Raw genomic sequence first — 20998 nt, 5'->3', positions numbered from 1 at the left:
GCAGGTGAGATGAGCAGCACTGATTATTTCTTTTTCATGGTGCGTCGTAAAAACTGATGAGTTGGAAGCAGGAAAAAAAAATTGAGCAAGTTTTTGTGTTTTCTAAGCTACTTTTTAGTCTACATTATGCTGGCGCCAGCTAAAAGAGCTAAACTAAAGCACATAAGGCGTGTTAAAACTCCTTCAAAGTGTCCGGGCGTTCATAGGAAAGTGGTTTTGACGTCTCTTTCAGTATATGTTGGTTTGTTCTGGACAGCATCTGTTGAGAAGTGGATATGTGTCATTAACAAGTCCTCTGGTCGGGGTCCCACCCCAGCATGGCTGCTTGTAAATGGCCCTCTCTTATGGAGACAAATCACCCACTGGTTAGGTTTCAATGAAAGGGGATACAGTCGGAGTACATAAATATAGCCGTAGGAAGCACCGCTAAACATGTGATGCTCAGTCGATAGACTTTTTGTGGCCAGGCGCCAAGCTTCTCTCTAAAGAGACGCATCTACCAGAGGAGCGGAGAGTCCGCGGCGCGCAGTGTGTGTGGAAATTAAATCTGTGGTGGAAACCAGGCCTCAGTCAGTTTTCAACAAGCACGTTGAGCCAAACAGATGAGATGGATGAAGAATTAAACAGGCACGTTCGAAAGTACAGAAGACAACGATGTGTTGAGTCCATGATGTGAGGAGAGGCGTTCATTTGGTTTTCGATGTCCGCTTGAGCCAAACGGCGTCAAAGAGCTGCTGAAAAGAACCAGCAGATCGTAATGAAAGACAGAACCAGCAACAGTGTTTCACTATCGGTCGCCTGTTAGAACTTGACAACCAGAATCGCATGCGTGTGTGTATGACATTAAAATGTGTGCAGAGATAATTTGCGACGCAGAACTGCAAAACAATATGAGAAGCGTTGCCAGAAAGTTGCATCTCTATTGCCATGTGGTGTGCGTGAGATTTAATAAAAACCTGTCATCACAGGTTTCTTTATTTTTTTTACATACACGATTGTCTTTTGTTGAAAATAGCGATACAGAAAGAAAAAAAGCTTTCTCCTCATTAAGGTGCAGGAAGAAGAGATTTGTGTATGATCAAATGGATGATTGAGGGTTGAAATGCAAATTTGTTATTAATTTAAAGCAGTTTTCTGGTTGTCTTCGGAGCGGAGGAGAAGCCGACGGTGAAGTCAGTGGGACGCGTGACACATGTGATCATTTTAAAACTCCTAACCGACAGACAGACGCACACTTTACCATGAGACGCTCACGGATCAAATTAGCAATTACAGCTTTGAAGTTCACTGGATATTTTTTATTTTTTTTTTTCAAAATGAGAGAGAGGAGAAAAAAAAAAGAAAACATTTTGCATTTCACATCTCACACTTCCCCATCATCTTCATATTTGCTCACAGCTGTCACGTTGATTCTCTTTCTTTTTGCCAGGAACAAGGGGATATTGTTCGTTCGCTCCGGAGTGAAAGCATGCAGGCACTCAACCTGTCGAAACCATGCTGGGCTGCGTTGAGCTCTGAACTGGAAAATGCTGGCTGCCTCCCTGCAGTTTTGGACTGTCTAAAGCATTGCTTCTCAAACGTTTTCATGTCACCGAATTTCGGAGACACACACACACGCGCGCACACACACATTAGGGATAAAGATTGATCCCTGTGCTTCGCATCAGCCGAGGGTCAGAGTTGATTTGTATTTACCTGAAGCATTCACAGTGTGCATGCTCCATCTGCCAATCTGACACATGTTACATGAATTGATTGCTCATAATTTAAAGCTGCAGATGATTAACGTCCAGCAGAACCCCCGCAAACTCTATATAACTTCCTCTTAAACAAACTGAAAGGGAAATAATAAATCAATTTAATGCCATTAGCTGAACAAACACTCACCAAAAGAAGGGATGGCTGGACTGCTGTCATGAAGCATATTCAACCAGTTCTCCAAAGTAAACATGTGGTTGATTAATAGCTCGCATACGGAGTATCATCGTCTCAAAGAACACGCTCGGCCGCGGGTGTTTAAACATTGAAAGAGAATGATTTTTTAAAAAGAGCCCTACCTTTCGACTGGCGACATCCATGATATGGAGTTTAAATGACGCCGTGATAAATAATGCCTCCTGCTTTTGTTTGCACAGTGATTGTCGACAAAAAAAAACAACACCGGGCTTCTTTGAACTGGCGTTTAGATGGGCAAACATTCCCCTCCCTCAAAAAAAAAAAAATACACAACCCCATTCATATTTTATAATAGGGTTCCCATTGTAAAACAGAGGGTAAATCATACATCAAAATGCAGGACAGATCTATTTTTTATGTGCACTCCATCCGATCCTGCGTGTGTTTTACCTTATGGAGCTCGGGACTGAGGCCTATTCACAAATGCATACAAAGCACACAGCACATCCAGCTGCACCTCGGCTGCTCCTGGTTATGCAGCGTTTCCTGACACCCTGTTCGGAGTGAAGTACCGAGCGGCTTATTAATCAGCGCTGAGAGGTCTCCCATCCATCCAAGCATATGGCTGCCTGCAGTCGGAGCATTTTAAAGGCAAGCAGGTCTATACAACAACCATTAAAAGCACAGAGCACCATATCCCTGTAAATTATTTAGCTGGGAGAGGGCAGTAAATCAGTGTGAGTGTCATATACTGAACATGGCACATGCAAGAGTGAAAAATGCATACAGAGCGACTATTCACACTCGGCGCTGAGCATGGCATTTAAAACCCCATGTCGTCCACCATCTCTCCGCAGCCCTGTCAGCTTCAGTCACAACTAATTCATTGAAGTTGATTATGAATGATCCATTTTGGGGATTTGTACAATTGCCCTCTGCTGAGTATCGAGCTTGTGTACTCCGGAAGCCGTGGCTTTACGCTACGCTTCAAATCATCGCTTTACCGCATCATTATTTGAAGCAAACAGAAAGGCTCTCCAGTGTATCATAAATGGAAAACTATGTTCCATCTACTTATGAAGGACGGAGTACTGATTCGCTCACGTGAGAAAAAGCCTTACCGAAAATTTGGATTTTCACAAATGCTGCTTCCAGTGTTAAACATTTTGCAGTTTAGACATAATCAGTTTGCCTTCACACAGCTGTTCAAATATTCCATTTGTAATTTTTGAGGCGAGTTATTCCTGAACGTCAGTGCTTGAGATCTGGCTTGTCGACAGGCTTCACTGTGACTGACACACTCATCAAAATGAGAATCCTTCTTGCCTGGGGGAACTGTGATACCTGTCAAATGGTGGATATCTTTTAATGTTCCTGTCTCAAATGCATGTCAGAGCAAATGCCAAGTCATAACATCAGTTATTACCTGGATGTTCAACGCCTGATTCCTCTTATTTACCTAAGGTTTCAAAAGATCCCTTCACTTGTCTTTCCCGCGTTCTTTGTGGTGGGAATCATCCTCATGACAGTTTTTCCATCCTCAAATTTTCAGTAGATTTCATCTGTTTGTTTTTTGATTGACTCCATGTGTGTGTGCGTATGTGTAACTTATGTGCCCCCCCCTTCTCTCATAATATTCAAATGGTTGATAACTTGCATTTCCCAGCATGCACCTGAAAGGAAATTAACTATTACAGACTTTCACATCAGAAACAGTCTGCAGGCTCCCGCGTGTTGAGCGACTTCCAAGCACGCACTCAGACGCTGACAGGATATCGGGGACGCAGCACGGCTCATGATTGTCACACTTCCTCTGTCTCTTTAAGAATCAGATAATGTCAAGTAATAACAAAGAGCAACAGGGATGTCAATCATCATAGACATTCATATTTGCTATGTAAATGCTGTTATTTTGACATCCTTCTATGATGTTAAAATTGTTAAATGCAAGCACTTAACTAACAAAAATGTTTTTTTTTTTTTGTTTTTTTTGTTTTTTTTACAAGGATCTTACTTCAGCTAAAGTTGTTGTAAATGCAATTTACTGGGCAGGACCCCATAAGTGTCTCTCTCCTACTTACAGAGAGAACGTCCCTAGTTTAAGGTCAAGCTCACCAGCTTATCTGCATGGAATTTATGCGTTTTCGTGTTTTTTTTCCACAGGTATAAACAATAGCATGTTTTTGAGGTTAATATATGACTTTTAAATTGCAGTGCAGTGTAATTACCTCCGCCAGGAGGTTATGGAATCACTTCGGTTTGTTGGTTGGTTGGTTGATTTGTTAGCAAGATTCCGGAAAAAGTAATGGACGGATTGCAATGAAGCTTTGTGGAAAGGTGGGTCTTGGGCTAACTTAGAATCCATTAAATTTTGGTCTGGATCCAGGAATTTTTTAAAGGATTCTTTATCGTTGAGCGATAGGGCAGTCTTTCACATAGTTGGGCAGGCCCGCAGACAGGGGGCGTGCGGCATGCGGTGCAGCTTGGTGACTGATTTGACCTGTGGCGGAGGTCTGCGCTCTCTGAGTGCTAAATTCTAGTTTGAGTATGCCACTGTCTCAATTTGGTTTCCCTGCAGCCTGTGCAGTTCACACCCTGAAATTGCCCATCGTCATCTTGGATCATCTTCAGCCATGTGTTAATTTTGATGAAGTGAATAAAACCTGACATGAAAAGTTGCACATTACAGCAACATAGTGAATAATTAGTGGCTACTTTTGAAGTGTAATAAAATGTTCAAATCTTAAATAATTAATTATTTAGTACTAATAAACCTGTTATTTTAAAACCAACCATTTCCCTATTGCAGGGAAACATTACTGAATCACTATGAGCGTCACAGCACAAAGCCACTTGTCATGTTCACTCCTTTCTCTGTGGAGTTTGCATGTTTTCCCTGTGAATGGACTGATTCCTCTGCGTATCACGGCTTTCTGAATTGCTTTTATCTGTGTGCAACCTGTCTTGTGTCTGGACGTCACTAATGATTTCTATTCTTTCAGATTGTTTATATGTTGTACATTCGTTTAGATGTTGCACGTGTTCAAAAGATGTACGAAGAGGGGACTTGAGTTTTTTTAATCTTTAATAATTGAGTATCTGGAAAAAATAGACAGATACTGACCCTTTGTTTTTTTGTGACGTCCACCCGCGTAATATTACTGTGCCCACTGCTTCTCACCCTTTAGGCTTCTCTAACATTCTCAATGTCAACTTGACTATCCAAACAAAATGAACTGAAGTTTTTCTTTTTTTAAGTCAGTCACTGAACGTGGCACCTTTGAATGGATCCAGATATCCGACTTGCTTTCCATGTGTGACGCTGTGATGTCAGTGTCCACCCTTTTTACTGGGACATTTTAAAGTAGAATATTTTGAAGGACAATTTCAGGTAACATCCTAACATGATTAAAAGTTCAAAAGGAAATCTTTGCTGATATAATCACTCAAAAATAGTGGCACCATAATTGTTCTATTAGTTTTGTTTTTTCCTCAATAACATTTAGTAAGGTTATTGAAATAAAAATGCAATCTAGAAGCAAAAGAAAAGTTCTTTCTTAACTTTCTTTTGACCTTTTTACGAGATTATAGCATATACACTTTTTGATAAAGAGCTAAAGGAAAGCAATGAAACTTGTTTGTTCAACACACAGTGACCTGCACCGCTTTCACTACACCTTCTGCAAGGTAGAAGACAACAAACAAAAAAGGGAAGAAAAAAAAAAACAAATGGATTGCAGGTAATTTGAGGTTCAATTTCACAGTTAACACTAAAATGCATTAAAGCAATAAAAGTGATGCGAGCCCCCATATTTCCTGAGGCTGTGTTGCTGTATGTCTGGCCCAATTTGTCTCCCAGTCAGGCCCATTAGTCTGCTGCGCTCCCTTCTTAATACGCTCCGCTCCCCCAAATGCCTCAGATCAATGTGTGATACATCGCAGCATCATCACTTACCGCATGTGGATGAGTTGAGAAATGTCCCCCTTTCCTCTTATTTCCTTGGAGAAGTCTCTATTGGAAGTCATATGGGCACAGGCGAGGAGAAGTGGATTGGTTTGGTGTCGTCGAGGAGGGGTGGGCATTGTTTGCTCTACTGACATGAATGAATTGCTGGCGTAATGTGGGAGCTGGTAATAGTTGAATAGTTTATATCAACGTGATAAATATAGCTCTCATAAATCACATAAGTGTTATATATTACTGTTTTTCCACACTTGGCTCCAACCGAGGAAACTCTGGAGGATATCACTGTGAAGTGCACGCTTTACCATTCTTTAAACTTCACACGGTAAGCCCTGGGCTTTTTCTGTTCCTCAGACTGGATAATGGTCCTATGGAGTTTCGCCATTATGCAAAGAGCTATTCCTCCTTGCATGTGTTTCTTCACAGGTTTGTGACCGATTCTATATGAGAAGAGCTGCTGAGATGGCAAATTCTGCTCAGCGGTGCAACGGAGGCAACAAATAACCATGTTAGTGCGTGTTTCCAATTTCGGTTTGCTGTGGTCATCTGTCAACAAAGAACTCATTCAAATGAATATGTTAATATCGTTGATGTCTTCATTTTTATCACGTGGTTGTATGTATCTAAAGGAGGTACAAATGGAAAGTAAAGTGGGTTCAGTATACTGATATGAGCTAAATCCAACGGCCTGCTTGGTTTGGGTCTTAGTTTATTATTATACAGCATATCCGTGTCTCGTGTTGAAGTGCGATGCCCCACTTTGCTTCATGGCGACATCGCTGGAAGACTTGGCCTTCTGATCTGCAAACCTCTGCGGACAACTCGGCCAGAAATGTGATAAAGTTTTGTAATGTAACTTCTGGTTGTATCCACTTTCCTTCATCTAACTCAATGTACGCCCACTCCAGTTTGTTAGTTTCTTTGAAAATCCCTCTGAGGATGTGCTTGAGCTTGTTGCATCCAGCCATTAGTTTTTATGTGTAGGAGGATCAAGCAATGGCGACACCTAAGAAGTAAGATTTACCACTGAAGAAAAAGTCATAAAGCCAAACAGTCAGACTCTTCCTCAAAGCCAGTACGTATTGTGGATGCCAGAACTGTGAGTTACTGAGGCTACTTCTATGCTTCTACTATCCCTGAAGTACATCTTAGCTTCTCTTCTTCTTCTTCTTCTTCTTTTTTTTTTTTTTTTTTTTTGATCAACCAGCAAAGCTTGGTTTATTTGGTCCTCAAGCTAGCCACACATGTTCGTATTTCATCAAAGGTTACTTTGTGCCTGAATTATTTGCTGAAAAGAAACATATTTCCTCTGCAAATGGAGTGGTGCCAAAGTCTGTCCTCTTCCATCTCACTCAGCTGGTGTTGTCTGTATATACATGGTTTATTGTGTCTCAGTTGATACACATGTTATTTATCATATTTTGATAATATGGTAAATTAGCAGCCGTCTCACAATTGGGAGGTTGTTCGATTCCCGTCTCTCCCTGTCTGCATGTTGAAGTGTCCTTGGGCAAGACACTGAACCCTGAATTGCCCCCAGTGGATGAATTGAGCACCTTGCATGACAGACGCCTCCACTGGTGTGTGAATGTGTGTGTGAATGGGTGAATGTGATAATGCAGTGTAAAGCGCTTTGGGCTTTATAGTATATCATGTGGTTAACATATTTGGAGTAACTTTATTTACGTATCAACGCATCATGAGTACAAAATGAACGTTGTTTATTGTAGCTGAGCTGTGGACATTTCCCTGGAAGAGGCATCAAAGGGAAGGTCATTGACTAATCATTATATCTTTATCCACCATGAGGCCGGGCTGTATGCAGCCAGTCAGCCTGTGAGTCACGGTAACTGGAGGTCCACGCCCCTGGAAATGACTTCATGTGCTCACTGTCATTTAAGACCATCAGCATTCCCTCACAGATGGGAGAGAACAGCGACGGACAGCAATTTTGCGGTAGACTGAAGCCTCGACCTGTCAACAAAAAAAACAAGAAAAAAAAATTAAGATTGAAATGCCTTTACCTCAAATTGAGATGGAGACTATCTTTGATAGTATGCTGCATGGCTGTCTTCTTCTGTGTCCACACAGCTTCAAACAATTACAATAACCTTGTGATTGTGTGCCGGGCCGCCCTGAAGATGCAGCGCTTAGACACTGCTGATTTCATGTAAAGGCAAAAAGCCCTTTGGAGCCAAGCCCATCCTTGACATTTTCTCTGCTTTTTACATTTATCAGAGACAGACAACAACCTCATCAGCTCGCACACTACACCAACATACTCCATTAAGGTGCCTGGGATAAGGGTGCATTTCCATAAAATATTCTTTGTCAGAATCAGAAAATGGGCAAATTATCTGAACACTAAAACACCCCTGTGCTCTGTAGAGCCCAAAGCGGACAGAAATGACCTCAATTAGGCTGTCTAAGCACAAGAAAGTGTCCCACCGGTACGAGATCTGAGTGGCACGGATAGATCAACACTGCCACTTCTCTCACATCACCTGGATGAGCACTTTACATTTGTAAATCAATGAGAGGGGTAACCACATGTAGAAGAGCTGGGAGGGATTCCTGTCTGCCTTGGCACAGATTTTGAGAACCAAATTACCTCTATTACGGCGCTCAGTTGGGGACTGCGTTCTAGGATCAATCTGTCAGGAAGGGGCGCTTTAGTGCTGATGGATATGACACGTGACCAACGACAATGTTGATTTTTTTTTAATCTCCCGGATAATAGGCAGGTTTAGTATGGATTTGCCTGAAGCAGTGGATCTGTTTACGACCGCTAAGCCTCTGCTTTGTTTCACGCTGCTCACTTTACGGCTTCATTACTACAATCACAAAGCTTGTGGACACCTCGGCAGCCCGCGTCCCCATAAATCACACACTGAGATAATGACAGCTGAGCGTTCCTGCTAGGATGAAACCTTTTTTACAACAACTTGAGTGCTAAGATGTGCACGAGATAAACGTACATAATGTACAGAGACACATGACGGCAACAAAGGCCAGTTTGTGTGGCGTATGAGAGGCAGATGTATAATCAAAACCCAATTGAAAAGTAGCAATTTATACTTGTAAAACACAATATCAAGTGCCTATAAAGTATAGAGAGCAAACAAAGTGGTTATTGATTCGACTGTTTTCCTCCCCCGCCGCTGAGCACTTTTATATTATAATCACAGCCTGATAAAAATGACCACATATACATAAAAGATAATAATCACTTTTTGACTTATGTCTGGCATGGGGTTGAACATTATAGCAGCTTCTCCTTATTGACACAGCTGTTACCCAAACTATAGACTTGCCACTGCAGACAGCGGTATGTCTTTATATTGTGCCACACACCCACTAATGACAGCTTTAGTGCTGGTAATTCAGCAGGGTTGAATACGGGGTTAGGTGTGTGAGTCACGTCCTGGGCTCCCCCTGTTGCCAGATGTCCTGCCAGGTTTCCTGCAGTGGCGCTCGCTCTCTTTTTCTCTTGTCTCTGAGGATGCAAGCATGTCCCAAGAATCTAAAATGGCTGCTCTGGGCTATTAACGGAAATCTGAGGAAGCTCTGTATATATATTTTTTTTTTTCTTTTATAGAAATGTGTGTTTTTAATTGATTTAGTTTCAGATATTTTCCCTCCAATTACACTGTGATTAAAACACTGATGTGCTTGTCGTTTGCTGGATAAATAACCGCACAGTTGCAAGATAGAGAGAAATAAAAGATTCATCCGAGTGATTTTATGTGTATTTGTAACTGGGAGTTTTCTCTTTTTGTAAGGCACAGCTTGCAACTTCATTTCCACATACATCGATTCAGATTCTGAATATTGCTGAGGTCAAATTTAATTAAGAATATTGATCATTTTCTTTTAAAAACTAAACATTAACCAAATTTTTAATCCTTGGGAGCATTCACTGAAATATGAAACACATCAGGTTTTTCAAAAGGTATTTCAGTCCTTTGAAATAAAAAAAGAGAGTTAAACACCCTTATGGGACATTAACACATGATAAAACATGCTGAAAAGCATTATACTGCCCAGAATAACACATTTAATCATGTTATAGCTTTAGATGTTTCACTGTAAGTCTGTAAAATATTAACCTCATGTGACTAACCACAGTTGTTTTATATATACTGTAATATTTGCAACTGAAATTCCTAAATATGATTGACTGAAGTGTTGATACACTGCTGTGCTCACTCACTTTGCTTGCCTGATATTTAAAGTAACAGTATCAACGAGGTGACCTGACTTTGCCAGAGCAATATCAAAATATTCCACCAACACAGCTGTTTAATCACGTGTTATATGACTGTCACCAACTTGCAGCTGGAAGAAACAAGAAAAACAAAGGGTTAACTTTGAAAAAAGATCCAGTTAAACTAGTAAAACTATCTGAAGTTGGTAAGAGATCCCAGTAAAGAATGGTTTCAATTTGCTATTATGCTCTGATTTCATGGAGGTTATTATTCTGCAGAGCACCAGAGCACTTTTGGGTCTTGATGGACAAAGTGAATACAAGCACGTACTTTAATACTCTTGCATACTCTAATCCCCCATGTTCCCTCTCCTCTGTGTCAAATCTCCACAGTGAGAGAGGAGGGGAGGGGAGGGAGGGAGGGAGGGAGGTGGGGAGGCTGGGTAATTCATGCACACATGTGCCTGCCTGTTCCTGCAGTGACAGGGCCAGGGGGAGGGGCACATGATAAATTGCCTTCCACCGGGGACCTCCGAGCACAGCCACCATGATGTGGGTAAAAATGGAAATTGCTCCCTTTCACCGTCATTACATCAGTTTAGGACGCGTGTGGGCCTTATACACACTGCGAGAGGAGTTTTTCAGTCTGACTAACCGCTGCGAGATAGACGAGGGACGGCACGGCAGAGGAGGCATCCTGCATAATAATCCAGATAATTGTGACGCACGTGGGTCAACAGCGCAGTGAAAAGTCCAGCCGACGTTACCAGAGCAAAATGTAAAGCCCCCAGTTTCCCTTCTTTTCAGCCACCAAGCTGTAAAGTGTGAATTCTCTCCAAAGCAACTCCGATTTTAATTCTCCAAGTTAGGACAAAGACAATAAAATCCAAATAATCTGAAAAATTCCACATAATCCAATTAAAATCAGCGCACTGTCATTTGTGTTTGTCTTTGATCAGTCTATGTAGAATTGATATTAAATGTTTTTTATTGAGCGCATGAGAGTCTTTATCTGCATGGAAATTCGGTTTTACACAAGTCAGACTTTCGTTTTAATAATAAATGATGCACTGTGCACAAAAAAAATCACATGTCAGAGGGATTATCCAACTGAAATTAAAGAACACAGTCGTAATAGATTATCCAGTATTTAAACAAAAACTGCAAAAATTAAGAAAAATTAAAACTTTGATGGTTTTTCCAGGTTGAATTTTCGCCCCGATGGAGCAGCTCAGCGTTTTTCAACTATACAACCAGCTCAGAGCCTGTTTTCACCTAACCTCACAGATTTACATTTTCCAAAAGATTTTTTTTTTCTTTTTACTTCTTCAATGAACCATCTGGAGAAAAAAAAAACAGTGAAAAACAACATGATTTATGATTTTTTCTGGCCTCTGTCACACTTATTATGGAGATAAATTAAAAATATTAAACATTCAAAACAACGTGTTGGGGGAAGTTCCTCACAAATAAACGCATATTTGAATTTAGAAAGATCGTCTAATACCGCGTACACACACACACGCACACACACACACACACACACACACACACACACACACACACACACACACACACAGTTATACAAGTGATTTTCACTTTCATTTAAGTTTTTAAGAATTTCATATAAGTATTTCTTCTTAAGTTTAAAGTTTCTGGCGAAAGAAAGGAAGAGAAAGAAAGAAAAATTAAATCTAATTATGAAAAGGTGCTTATATTAACATGGTTTGACAGCTTGAGAAATCTCTAGGCCTGTGTCAGCGGAAACTATCAAATTATTTTTTTCTCGAATGCAATATTATAAGAAACCAATGAAGTCGATCTGTGAAGAGTAAATGATGTGGAAACTTCAGAAAATGAGGCACACGGGGATATGGAACAGAGTTGTTTCTTATTTTTTTTTCCAGAATACATACAAAAAAATACCAATTCTCTTTCCATGGTGTACACCTGAAAAATAACGGCAATTTAAAATGTGGACAATTTTTGAAATTTTAAGAAACAAACATGCATGTAAATTATTTCCATCTCAATGAGACATTAAATAAGAACAAATACAATCATAGCAATTTGAAATTAACATCGAAATGAAGACCCCTACTTTAATTAGTACTCTAACATATGTGTGTGTGTGTGTCTGTGTGTGTGTGTGTGTGTGTTTCACTTTACCTATAGAGTTCAGTTTCAACATAATGCACTTTTTGAGTTGCTCAAATATTTTCCATTTGCAGCTATTATCGCCTGCTTTGAAGCCGACATATAAATAAATACAGTTGAAGTCCACGGATCCCGCCCATAAGTTTAGCGCACTTCATATAAAAGTCTTTATATTTGCATTCTTAGTACTATAAACTTTTTTTTGTTTTCCCCCCAAGTCTTTTCTTTTTCCTCACTGGTATCCGAGCGCAGATGCTGTGGTGAGTCTCTGGCCGTACAGTGCGTAAGGGGAGTAGTAGGGCCCGGTGGCTGCGGGGACGGGCACCGGGGCTCCGGGGGTTGGCAGGGGGCTTTTGGAGTACGGGTGGTAGCGGCTGCTCAGTCCTAACGCGTGGTGCGGGCTCCTGAGAGCCAAAGTCCCGGGACTCCCGGGGGCTCCTGACGGTGGCATGTGCATATGGCAGGCCATGGCCGCCGCGGCGGCGCTGGCCAGGGACGAGGAGCCGGGGTAGCCGGATATCAACTTCTCCGCCCCGGTAAAAGCGGTGTGTGTCCTCAGGTGGTTCAGCAGCTCCTCCGAGGTGGAGAAGCGCTTGTCGCACGGTCCGTTCGCAGACACCCAGTTACAAACGTGAGGGAGGGGGTCGTTGGGGAGCATGAAGCCGTACGGGTAAAGGGGGTGTCCGCTGAACGACGGCGCCGAGGAGTGCACGCCGTGGATGGGGTGTGTCGGGTACATGAGCGGGTAGCTGGACTTGAGGGCGTTCGCGGCGGCCGCGGCCGCGGAGTCGTGCGTGCAGGACGCACTGGCTGCGCCCGCTAAGTGGCTGGCACAATGGTAACTGAGGCAGTAAGGGTCTCTGCACAGGCTGGCCGACATGATGGACGGCGGGGAAGCCCCGGCCAGGGGACTGGAGCCAGCCTTGCTGCAGCCCAGCGAACTGGCCAGCTGTGCGTTTACCAAGCTCCCTCCGTGGGGCAGGAAGTGCTGGGGGTACCCGGCATAGGCCCCGGCCAGGCTGCCCGGGTAGGTCATCCCTGCGGGGGGCAAGGGGAAAACTGTCTGTCCCGGTTTGTAGGGGGAAACCGGCGCCACAAGCCCTGAACCGAGAACGGATGCGGAGGATACAGAAGTTACAGATGAGGACTCCGAGGAGGAGGAGGTGGTCTTAGTGCCAGGCGTCGTCTCCTGGTGCTGGTTCACCTCCACGTTAATTCCACCACAACTGACGCTTATCCTGCTGTGGCTCGTGGTGCCAGATCCGTCCGTAGTGCCGTTTTTATTACAATCAGACTCTTTCTTTTCATCCCTGTCCCCACATTTCCCGTCCGATGGCATGGGGGAGGCTGAAGTGCTGGAGTTGGGGCTGCCTGTCCGCGGCGTGAACGGCTGGCAGGTGGCGCTCGGCACTCGGAAACCAGACTTCTCTCCGCCCGAGACGCCCGAAGACGAGTCCTTCTTATCTGACGGTTTAGAATAAGGTTTGAAGCTGGATTTGTCATCCACGCCAATGTCACTCAGCTTCAAAGGGGCTTTAGATTCCTTCTCGCTAGATCCATTCGATGTAACGGAGGATAATTTGGAGGAGGGCGGCGGGTCCGGTTTGCCGATCTGAGAGCAGGTCTGCGCCAGCAGAGCCAGCGGACTTTTCTTGGCATCGAGCTGCGAAGAGAGATCGGATAAATGTTAATAAACGGGAATAAAGTGCGCGTCTGCAGCTTCGTCTGATCCAAACATGACACGGAGGTCTAATCGGGAGAATCCCTGGTTCAAATTTTACGCACGGCTCCTCTGCGAGGAAAACAATATCCATGATCATGTTATGAAGAGCAAATTACGAGGCTTGTTACTAGAAATACGCAACGAGCTCTAAACGCGACGGTTTCAATATCACACAGCTTACCAGACGCTGTCACACAGACACCACCAACTCTATTAAATTCAAGGTAAAATAAATAAATAAATAAAATACTCTTCTTACCTCTATAGGACTAACGGGGGTGGAAGGCAAAGGCTGCAGATACTCCGGGTGCAAAATGTGTCCCGACCGTGCGGTGAGCATTTTCAAAACCTTGATGGGAAGTCGGTTTGCTTGCCGTAGTGGATCCGACGGAGGTGCGGAGTGAAGAAAAGGCTTGTTGATGCTCGCCGAGCTGCTATTCCGAGAACTGCTGCTTTCCCACGCTACACAAATATCACTATTTTTCAGGGCAGACGCCGAGGGCGATGTGATCATGTCCCAATTGTCAGGAAATGGAATGGCGATGCTTTCGTCAGATTCATTAAGAAAATCGCAAAAAGCACCTCGGCTCTCAAGAAAGAAAGAAAAGAAAGAAAGAAAAAAAAGAACGGCAAAACACTTCAATAATCGGTAATCCTGCTTGTAAAGGAGCGAGGCGCGGCAGCTGGAGGGAGACCGTGCGAGGTTATCGCAGATCCGAGGCTGCGTCTGGCACCATGAGCGCTGCGCCTTCTGTGCGTCTGTGTGCAGGTCCTCTCTCTGTACTCCCGAAGTACGAACTGGTAGAAATTTTCACTTCAAAAGCAGCTGAATTAGTCCGAGATTAAAGCCTTTGCCGCCTTCCAATCAAATGGGACCCTGAGGTGATTGGAGGGTCAAGGGGATGTGACGTTCTCCTCTTTGTAAGCGCCTCTATTTTGACAGCTCGGGGGAGGAGACAGGGTTCAATATATTGGTTCCCGTGAACGCCGACAGCTTTTTAATAAACGCACCGGGAGGAGAACTACAAGACGCAGAATCGAGGATAAAAACACAATGTAGGAAAAGACTCCTTGGGCTTCCAGATATAAACTGTTACGTATTAAGAGTCAGGACATATTGTTTAAACGCATTTGTGAAATTATAAAACCTTTTTATGGTAATTAACACACTAGAATGACTTTCATACTTGTCCAAAGCACAGTATAAGTTAATCTGGGAGTCTATCAGTGCTTTTCAGCTGCTGCATTAAAATACTTAAGCTGTTTTTCATAAACCGTACAAGGAAAGAGACGCACTCTTTACGCACGTCCACGACCGATGGATTTCCATTTTCCACTGGCAAACATAAAACCAACCCCTTCAGCTCGAATTCCCTAAACAGACAAGCGTTGACAGGAATAGACCAATGTAGTGATGGAGGGATGTGAATGTCACATGTTTTCAGTATAATATACACCGCCCTTCTATTTCTATCTCCACCCCTCCGTCAAGTGTCAATTCTGCTCCACCGCAATCAATCAGTTATTTGTCAGACGCTGTCAATCCGCCGCTTGATTTATGTCAGCTATTGTGGCTGATTACATGCCAGCGTGACTGCAGGAAAGAACAAATGGGCGAGAGAGACATTCTACAAGAGACACCAAGTTTTCCGAGGAAATGAATCGATCCTCGTGTTAAGATTTAATTTTTAAATGCGCCCGACAATAGCCTGCGCCCCCTCCGCCTCAGACACTGTGGTGGGAAAAAAAGGCAAAAGCTGTGGGTTAAAACTTCACACCAGCTCAGCTGTTACTCAGTACGATGTCCAACTTTTTGAGTTTTTTTTCTTTCTTTCTTTCTTTCTTTTTTCATAAGAAACACCTCGGAGGTGGTATACATGATGAAACTTTAACAACTTGCAGACAGTCCGGCTCACATGTTCCGCGGAGAAGCTGTTAGTGCTTAAGGTGGTAAAGTGCTTTTGCTATAATGGGCCGATTATGGTGTTAACAAGAAGCCTTAGGTAAAACACCGGTGCTTCTTACAAATATGTACAACAAATGTCTAAAAAAAAAAACAAACCCACACAATTATTAAAACTAAAAAGTTCATTTTGCACCTTAGAAGAAATTAATATTTAATTTCTCTGTTATATATTTTATATGAAATAATTTTTTGGGAAGTTTGAACAATTTACAAAAGTAGGACTGGATTTAAAATGTCAAACATCACGGCCACAGAAACAAAGCTGTGTCCATTTTGGATAAACGCGTCTGCTATTGTGTTGTTAAAACCTGTCATCTGCCTCAGGCACACTGTCATCCGCAACAGGAATAACAAAGCAAAGAAAATCCAGACATTTTATACTGATGTCAGCTCGATTTTATTTACATACAATGAAAATGATTTATTTTCTTCGAGAGGTAGAAAAGCGGACTTGGGGAAAGAAAAGAAGAGAAATGGTCTGTCAGGCCGCTGAGAAAAGAAGTTTAAAATGCCTTGAACTATTCACCACTGAGATGGCTAATCAGTATTGAGGCTCCAGGGCAATCGGGCAGCTTTTCAATGTGGTTTTCCTTTCATCTCAATCGGGATGGAGGCGCTCAATTAAAAGCCTATCAGTTTGTAAGTAAATCAACGCCTATCAAAGTTGTCACATCAAACAAAACGATTATTATTGCAACCCGCCTCAGCCATTAATCTCTTTCTGTGGTAATCTGCTTGACAGGTCAACGTGGAGAGCAAGAAAACCTGGAGTGGACAGTCCAGGGGCCAAAATATGTTTGTGAGGAAAAAAAAAAAAAATCGGAAAATTACATTTAAAAAAATAAAGATGAAAAAGACGCAGTGTGTTTTGGTTTAGAAATCCGCCGTCAGGGTCCTTTGGATTCTAACTGGATGGGAAAAAAAACCCTCCTAAATATCAATATGGAGAAAGAAATCTGATGCAACAATTTATAAATTAAAACAGCAGTTTAAAAATGTTTAAGACAGAAACAAACATAAAGAGGCCCGGACTGCTTTATTCTAAAAAAATATATATTTAGATATATACAAAAAACGTGCTTATAAATAAACTCGTGTACATTATTGACATATAAGTCACAAATTTTGAGTTTTCCTAATGAAAAATATGCCAGCTCTCAATACAGTTCTTTTTAATGTAATCTTTTAGTTTCATAAGGAGAGAAAAAATGAATCATGCTTTCTCTCTCTCTTTTTTTTTACTGGTAGAAAAGAAGGGACGTTTCACAATATGCAAAGATGTGTGATTGATAACAGGCTTGCTGTTTTCTGCGAGGGATGTCAGTCCGTGACACAATATGTGAGTTATTAGGGCAAAGAAGGGCAACAATAAATTTTCAGTGTCAGGCGAAAACCCTCTTTATTGTCCGTATGACGAATGGGCTTCTGCACCAGACACCAAAATACTCGGCATTCCTCTTAAATGGGAACACATTTCTGCGGCCATAATTCACCATATTTAAATAGAAAGTTTTAATATCCCCATATATTTTATGAAGCTGACATGTTTATGAATCACCCCGCATGCAAATACAACTATTTACATCTTGCGAGGAAATATGTTGGACTTGCAGGATTACTGCTTTGTGTTGGACAGACTCCTTGATATGAAACAAGGAATCTCACTGTTCAATATTACAGCTGGTTCTTTATTTAATAAACAGAAAATATACAATCAAGCAACTTTTTCTAATGTAGATTTTTGAACGCTGGACTAAACTGAAAAATCAGACTACTTTATTTTACATTTATTGCTGTTATTGACACTGTGACGTTAAAGTTCTTATTTTAATTGCATTCGTTTTGACTTTATTGACTTCCAGACGGCGCACCAACAAGAACCTGAAGCATTTACGCAAGGAAGACGCACAGAACCTCCGTGCAGGAGAAAACAATTAAAAGAAGGTACAGGAAAGCAGATTATCAAATCTAATTAGAAAAAAGAAAAAAAAATACACATGCATTATTTCGTCCCACCCCACAGAAACTCCAAGAGGAAGGAGAGCTTTACGGGAAAGTCCGCGACACGACATTACCTGGAATTAATGCCTACTAAGCTCCGATGTAAAGAGTCAAAGAATAACGAAAGGATGATAAAAAAAAAAAAAAAAACAAAAAACAAAAGTGACGCTGTACTGTATGGGGACGCACAGCCCCTCTGTCTCAAAGAAAACTTATTTTAATTCTCAAACACAACCACTCATTCTGCCGAGTGCGAGGCTGCGTGCGGACTGACTGGAGAAGCCATGCAGTCTCTCTCTCTCTCTCCCTCTCCCTCTCTCTCTCTCTCGAGCGTGGCCGCTTGTGGGAGGTCTCTGGTGACGTCAGACACCACGAGGTGGAAGCAGGGCAGCAACTTGGCTCTCACACTTCCACACATTACCCAAACTGCAGCAGCAGCCACATATATATATATATATATATATATATATATATATATATATATATATATATATATATATATATATATATATATATATATATATATATATATATATATGTGTGTGTGTGTGTGTCCAGACCTCTAACCATTACACGAATAGGGACTGTATTGTCTGTAGAGATTCATTTAACCTGTTGGACAAGAAGGCCTGGCTTGCAGTCGGTTCCACTTCATCTCAAAGGTGCTGGCTGAGGTTGAGGTCATTGCTCCGTGCAGGCCAGCGCAGTACTTCCATCATGAACCCCTCAAACCATGCCTTTATGGTTCTGGCTTTGTGTGCTCTGGCAGAGTAAAAGGTGTTTCCAGAACTGTTGCCACAAAGTTGGAAGCCTATAGCATTGTCAAAAAAACTCTCGATATGTGTTCAATGTTATATTCCAATAGCAAGGGGGTCTGATCGAGACACCTGAATTCTGTAATAAACTCATGTCATCTGGCAAGAGACGTTTCTGAGAGTGTTGACTTTTTACAGCTGTGTGGCTGCAGGTGTTTCCAATTATATATCTCCTACAAGGCGTCATCTGATTCAAGGTTATGAGAGGTTGGACTGGATCCAAGCTGACGATTGACGAAGATCACCAGTCCATCACATGACAGACACTCACAGTCACACTTACCTCACCATTTAACCTCTAAAAAAGATAAGGAGAACAGAGAGAAACCCCATGCACACACAGGTAGAACATGCAAACTCCCCAAAGTTCCAAACCCCAAATGGAAATATTCTTAACATTACCAGCTAACTTGAGCTAGTTAATGTCACAATCTATGTGTTTTTATCCTGTATTTGCACAGAGAATAGAACTGTAGAACTCGCTGTATGTTGTTCAGGAGTGTGACACATTCTAATGTAGGGATGTACCGTAGTACCAAAGAAACGTCTGTGTTCAGCAACAGTCACTTAGTGGTTTAGCACATTTTGTGTTCAATCACCAAAACAATAAGAAAATAATCCAAAGTTTTTATTTTTTATGTCAACCAATAAAGAAGATTAGTGTAATAAAGCAACCACACTCTGAATACCTGCACTGCTTTCATTTTCTTGTTGGAAATATTATAAATGAGTTGTGAAATGTAATTCATCACTCCAATATATACATCAAATAGGTTTTAAGCAGGACCATAATAAAGTAGTGCACTGGGCAGACACTTTTCAATTTTAGACTGTAGGTCTACAGCAGTGATAAAGTCAGACTGAGAAGTTTTCAAAAACTGTGCACACAAATGTAAGACAAAGGTAAAATACCAGAGACAACTAATGGGAATGAAATTACAAAATGTTATATTGACCTTGACAAAAGTTTTAAATATTAGTAGAATGCACTCATGTTTCATTAAAGGGGACATATGTTTTTTTCACTTTGTGAAGAGTTTCTTACAGTAGTATGTGTTGCTGTAGCTGCATTATGACATTCAAATTTGAAAACTGTCTGTCTTGCTACACCACATTTTGTCAGTCGAGTTTGAGTTGGGTCCGCTTATCCTGAAATAAGCAGTTTAACTTCTCCTCCTGACTGTGCCTCCACCATGTGTGTGTGAGAGAGAGAGTGGGCGTGGACAGATGTGTTCAAGTGCATACTAGGAAGCAGGCTCAGAAACAGCCTGTTCTGAGGAGGGCTCGTCAGAGTGACTTTTTAGACCGCTGAAACTCTGAACAAAGGCTGAATTTGGGGCGAACAAACTTAAATGCTATGTTTTTGGGCTTCTGAAACCTATATGAACGTGACTGAAAAACGACATAATATGTCCCCTTTAAATCAGTTTATAACTCATGCCCTGGATGAAAACAATATGCCAAACACTGAATGCAAACAATGATTTGCTTGTATTGTATAAACTGGATTTATGTCCTTCCAAGAGAAGTGGACATACAATTTTTGTGAATTTGTGATTTGACCTATAGGTTGAAAGCTTTTTTGGAAATCTTCCTAATGCTTAGTAACTTTCAACACATTCATGAGGTATAGTATGTGCTTTTTAAATATTTAAATTCATAAGATGTATGTGAACCAACGAACTAACATTATAGCTATTACAACTGTACTAATGTGATTTTGCTCACGTAAAGCCATTTATCTCTCTCTATGTTTGATTACCAATCAAAACTTTTTTGGATTGTTTACTTTTGTTTATTACATGTTTGAAATAAAGCTTCTACTATTATTACTCTTACCAATGGAAAATTCATATATTAAACCAGAAGGTTTTCTAAGGATGAGGAATGATAACTTGCTGAATGTCAAACAGCTGCTCTCCTATGGTTTTAGGATTCTTTTCCCAAATGGATCCAGTTTGCTGGATCACGACTACTGAAGAGATCGAGTCAGTCATGGTTCTGACTCTGGTTGCTTTGCAAAGGGTTGATATTGGATTCTGTGCTCATCCTAGTGATCACTGTCAGGTTCCCAGCAGGAGGATGAAAACTATAATAAATTAATAAACACCAGTATCCAAATGACCAGGCTTCAGAATAATTCAGCTGAAGACACTGCACAGGGCAGGCATTTCCTCCCCCAGGCTTAAAAAGATGGATCAAAGTCCCTCACTTTAATGCTGGAGTGGTTCTGGGAAGGTATCTACTCTTTTTCACTCTTTGTGGTATG

At 41.7% G+C, this 20998-nt stretch overlaps 1 protein-coding gene across 1 annotated transcript; it reads right to left on the bottom strand.

Moving 5' to 3' along the window:
- Nucleotides 1–12050: 12050 nt before the first annotated feature.
- znf503 (zinc finger protein 503) lies at nt 12051–14833 on the bottom strand. Its single transcript, XM_030107189.1, has 2 exons — nt 14207–14833; nt 12051–13887 (listed from the first exon to the last, which is right to left on the bottom strand). The coding sequence occupies exons 1-2, from the start codon at nt 14459–14461 to the stop codon at nt 12457–12459; spliced, it is 1686 nt and encodes a 561-aa protein (XP_029963049.1). The 5' UTR covers nt 14462–14833; the 3' UTR covers nt 12051–12456.
- Nucleotides 14834–20998: the final 6165 nt, after the last annotated feature.

Source organism: Salarias fasciatus, chromosome 13 (assembly GCF_902148845.1).
Source record: "Salarias fasciatus chromosome 13, fSalaFa1.1, whole genome shotgun sequence".
NCBI lineage: Eukaryota > Metazoa > Chordata > Actinopteri > Blenniiformes > Blenniidae > Salarias > Salarias fasciatus.
The sequence above is the reverse complement of the archived record's forward strand: the minus strand, read 5'-3'. Positions and strand labels throughout refer to the sequence as shown.

Bases quoted from the DNA above. Each gene is read 5' to 3' on its own strand.
- znf503 (XM_030107189.1), bottom strand. From the start codon at position 14,461: ATGATCACATCGCCCTCGGCGTCTGCCCTGAAAAATAGTGATATTTGT. The intron at 13,888-14,206 runs GTAAGAAGAGTA...CTCTCTTCGCAG, and splicing joins CCCCCGTTAGTCCTATAGAG to CTCGATGCCAAGAAAAGTCC.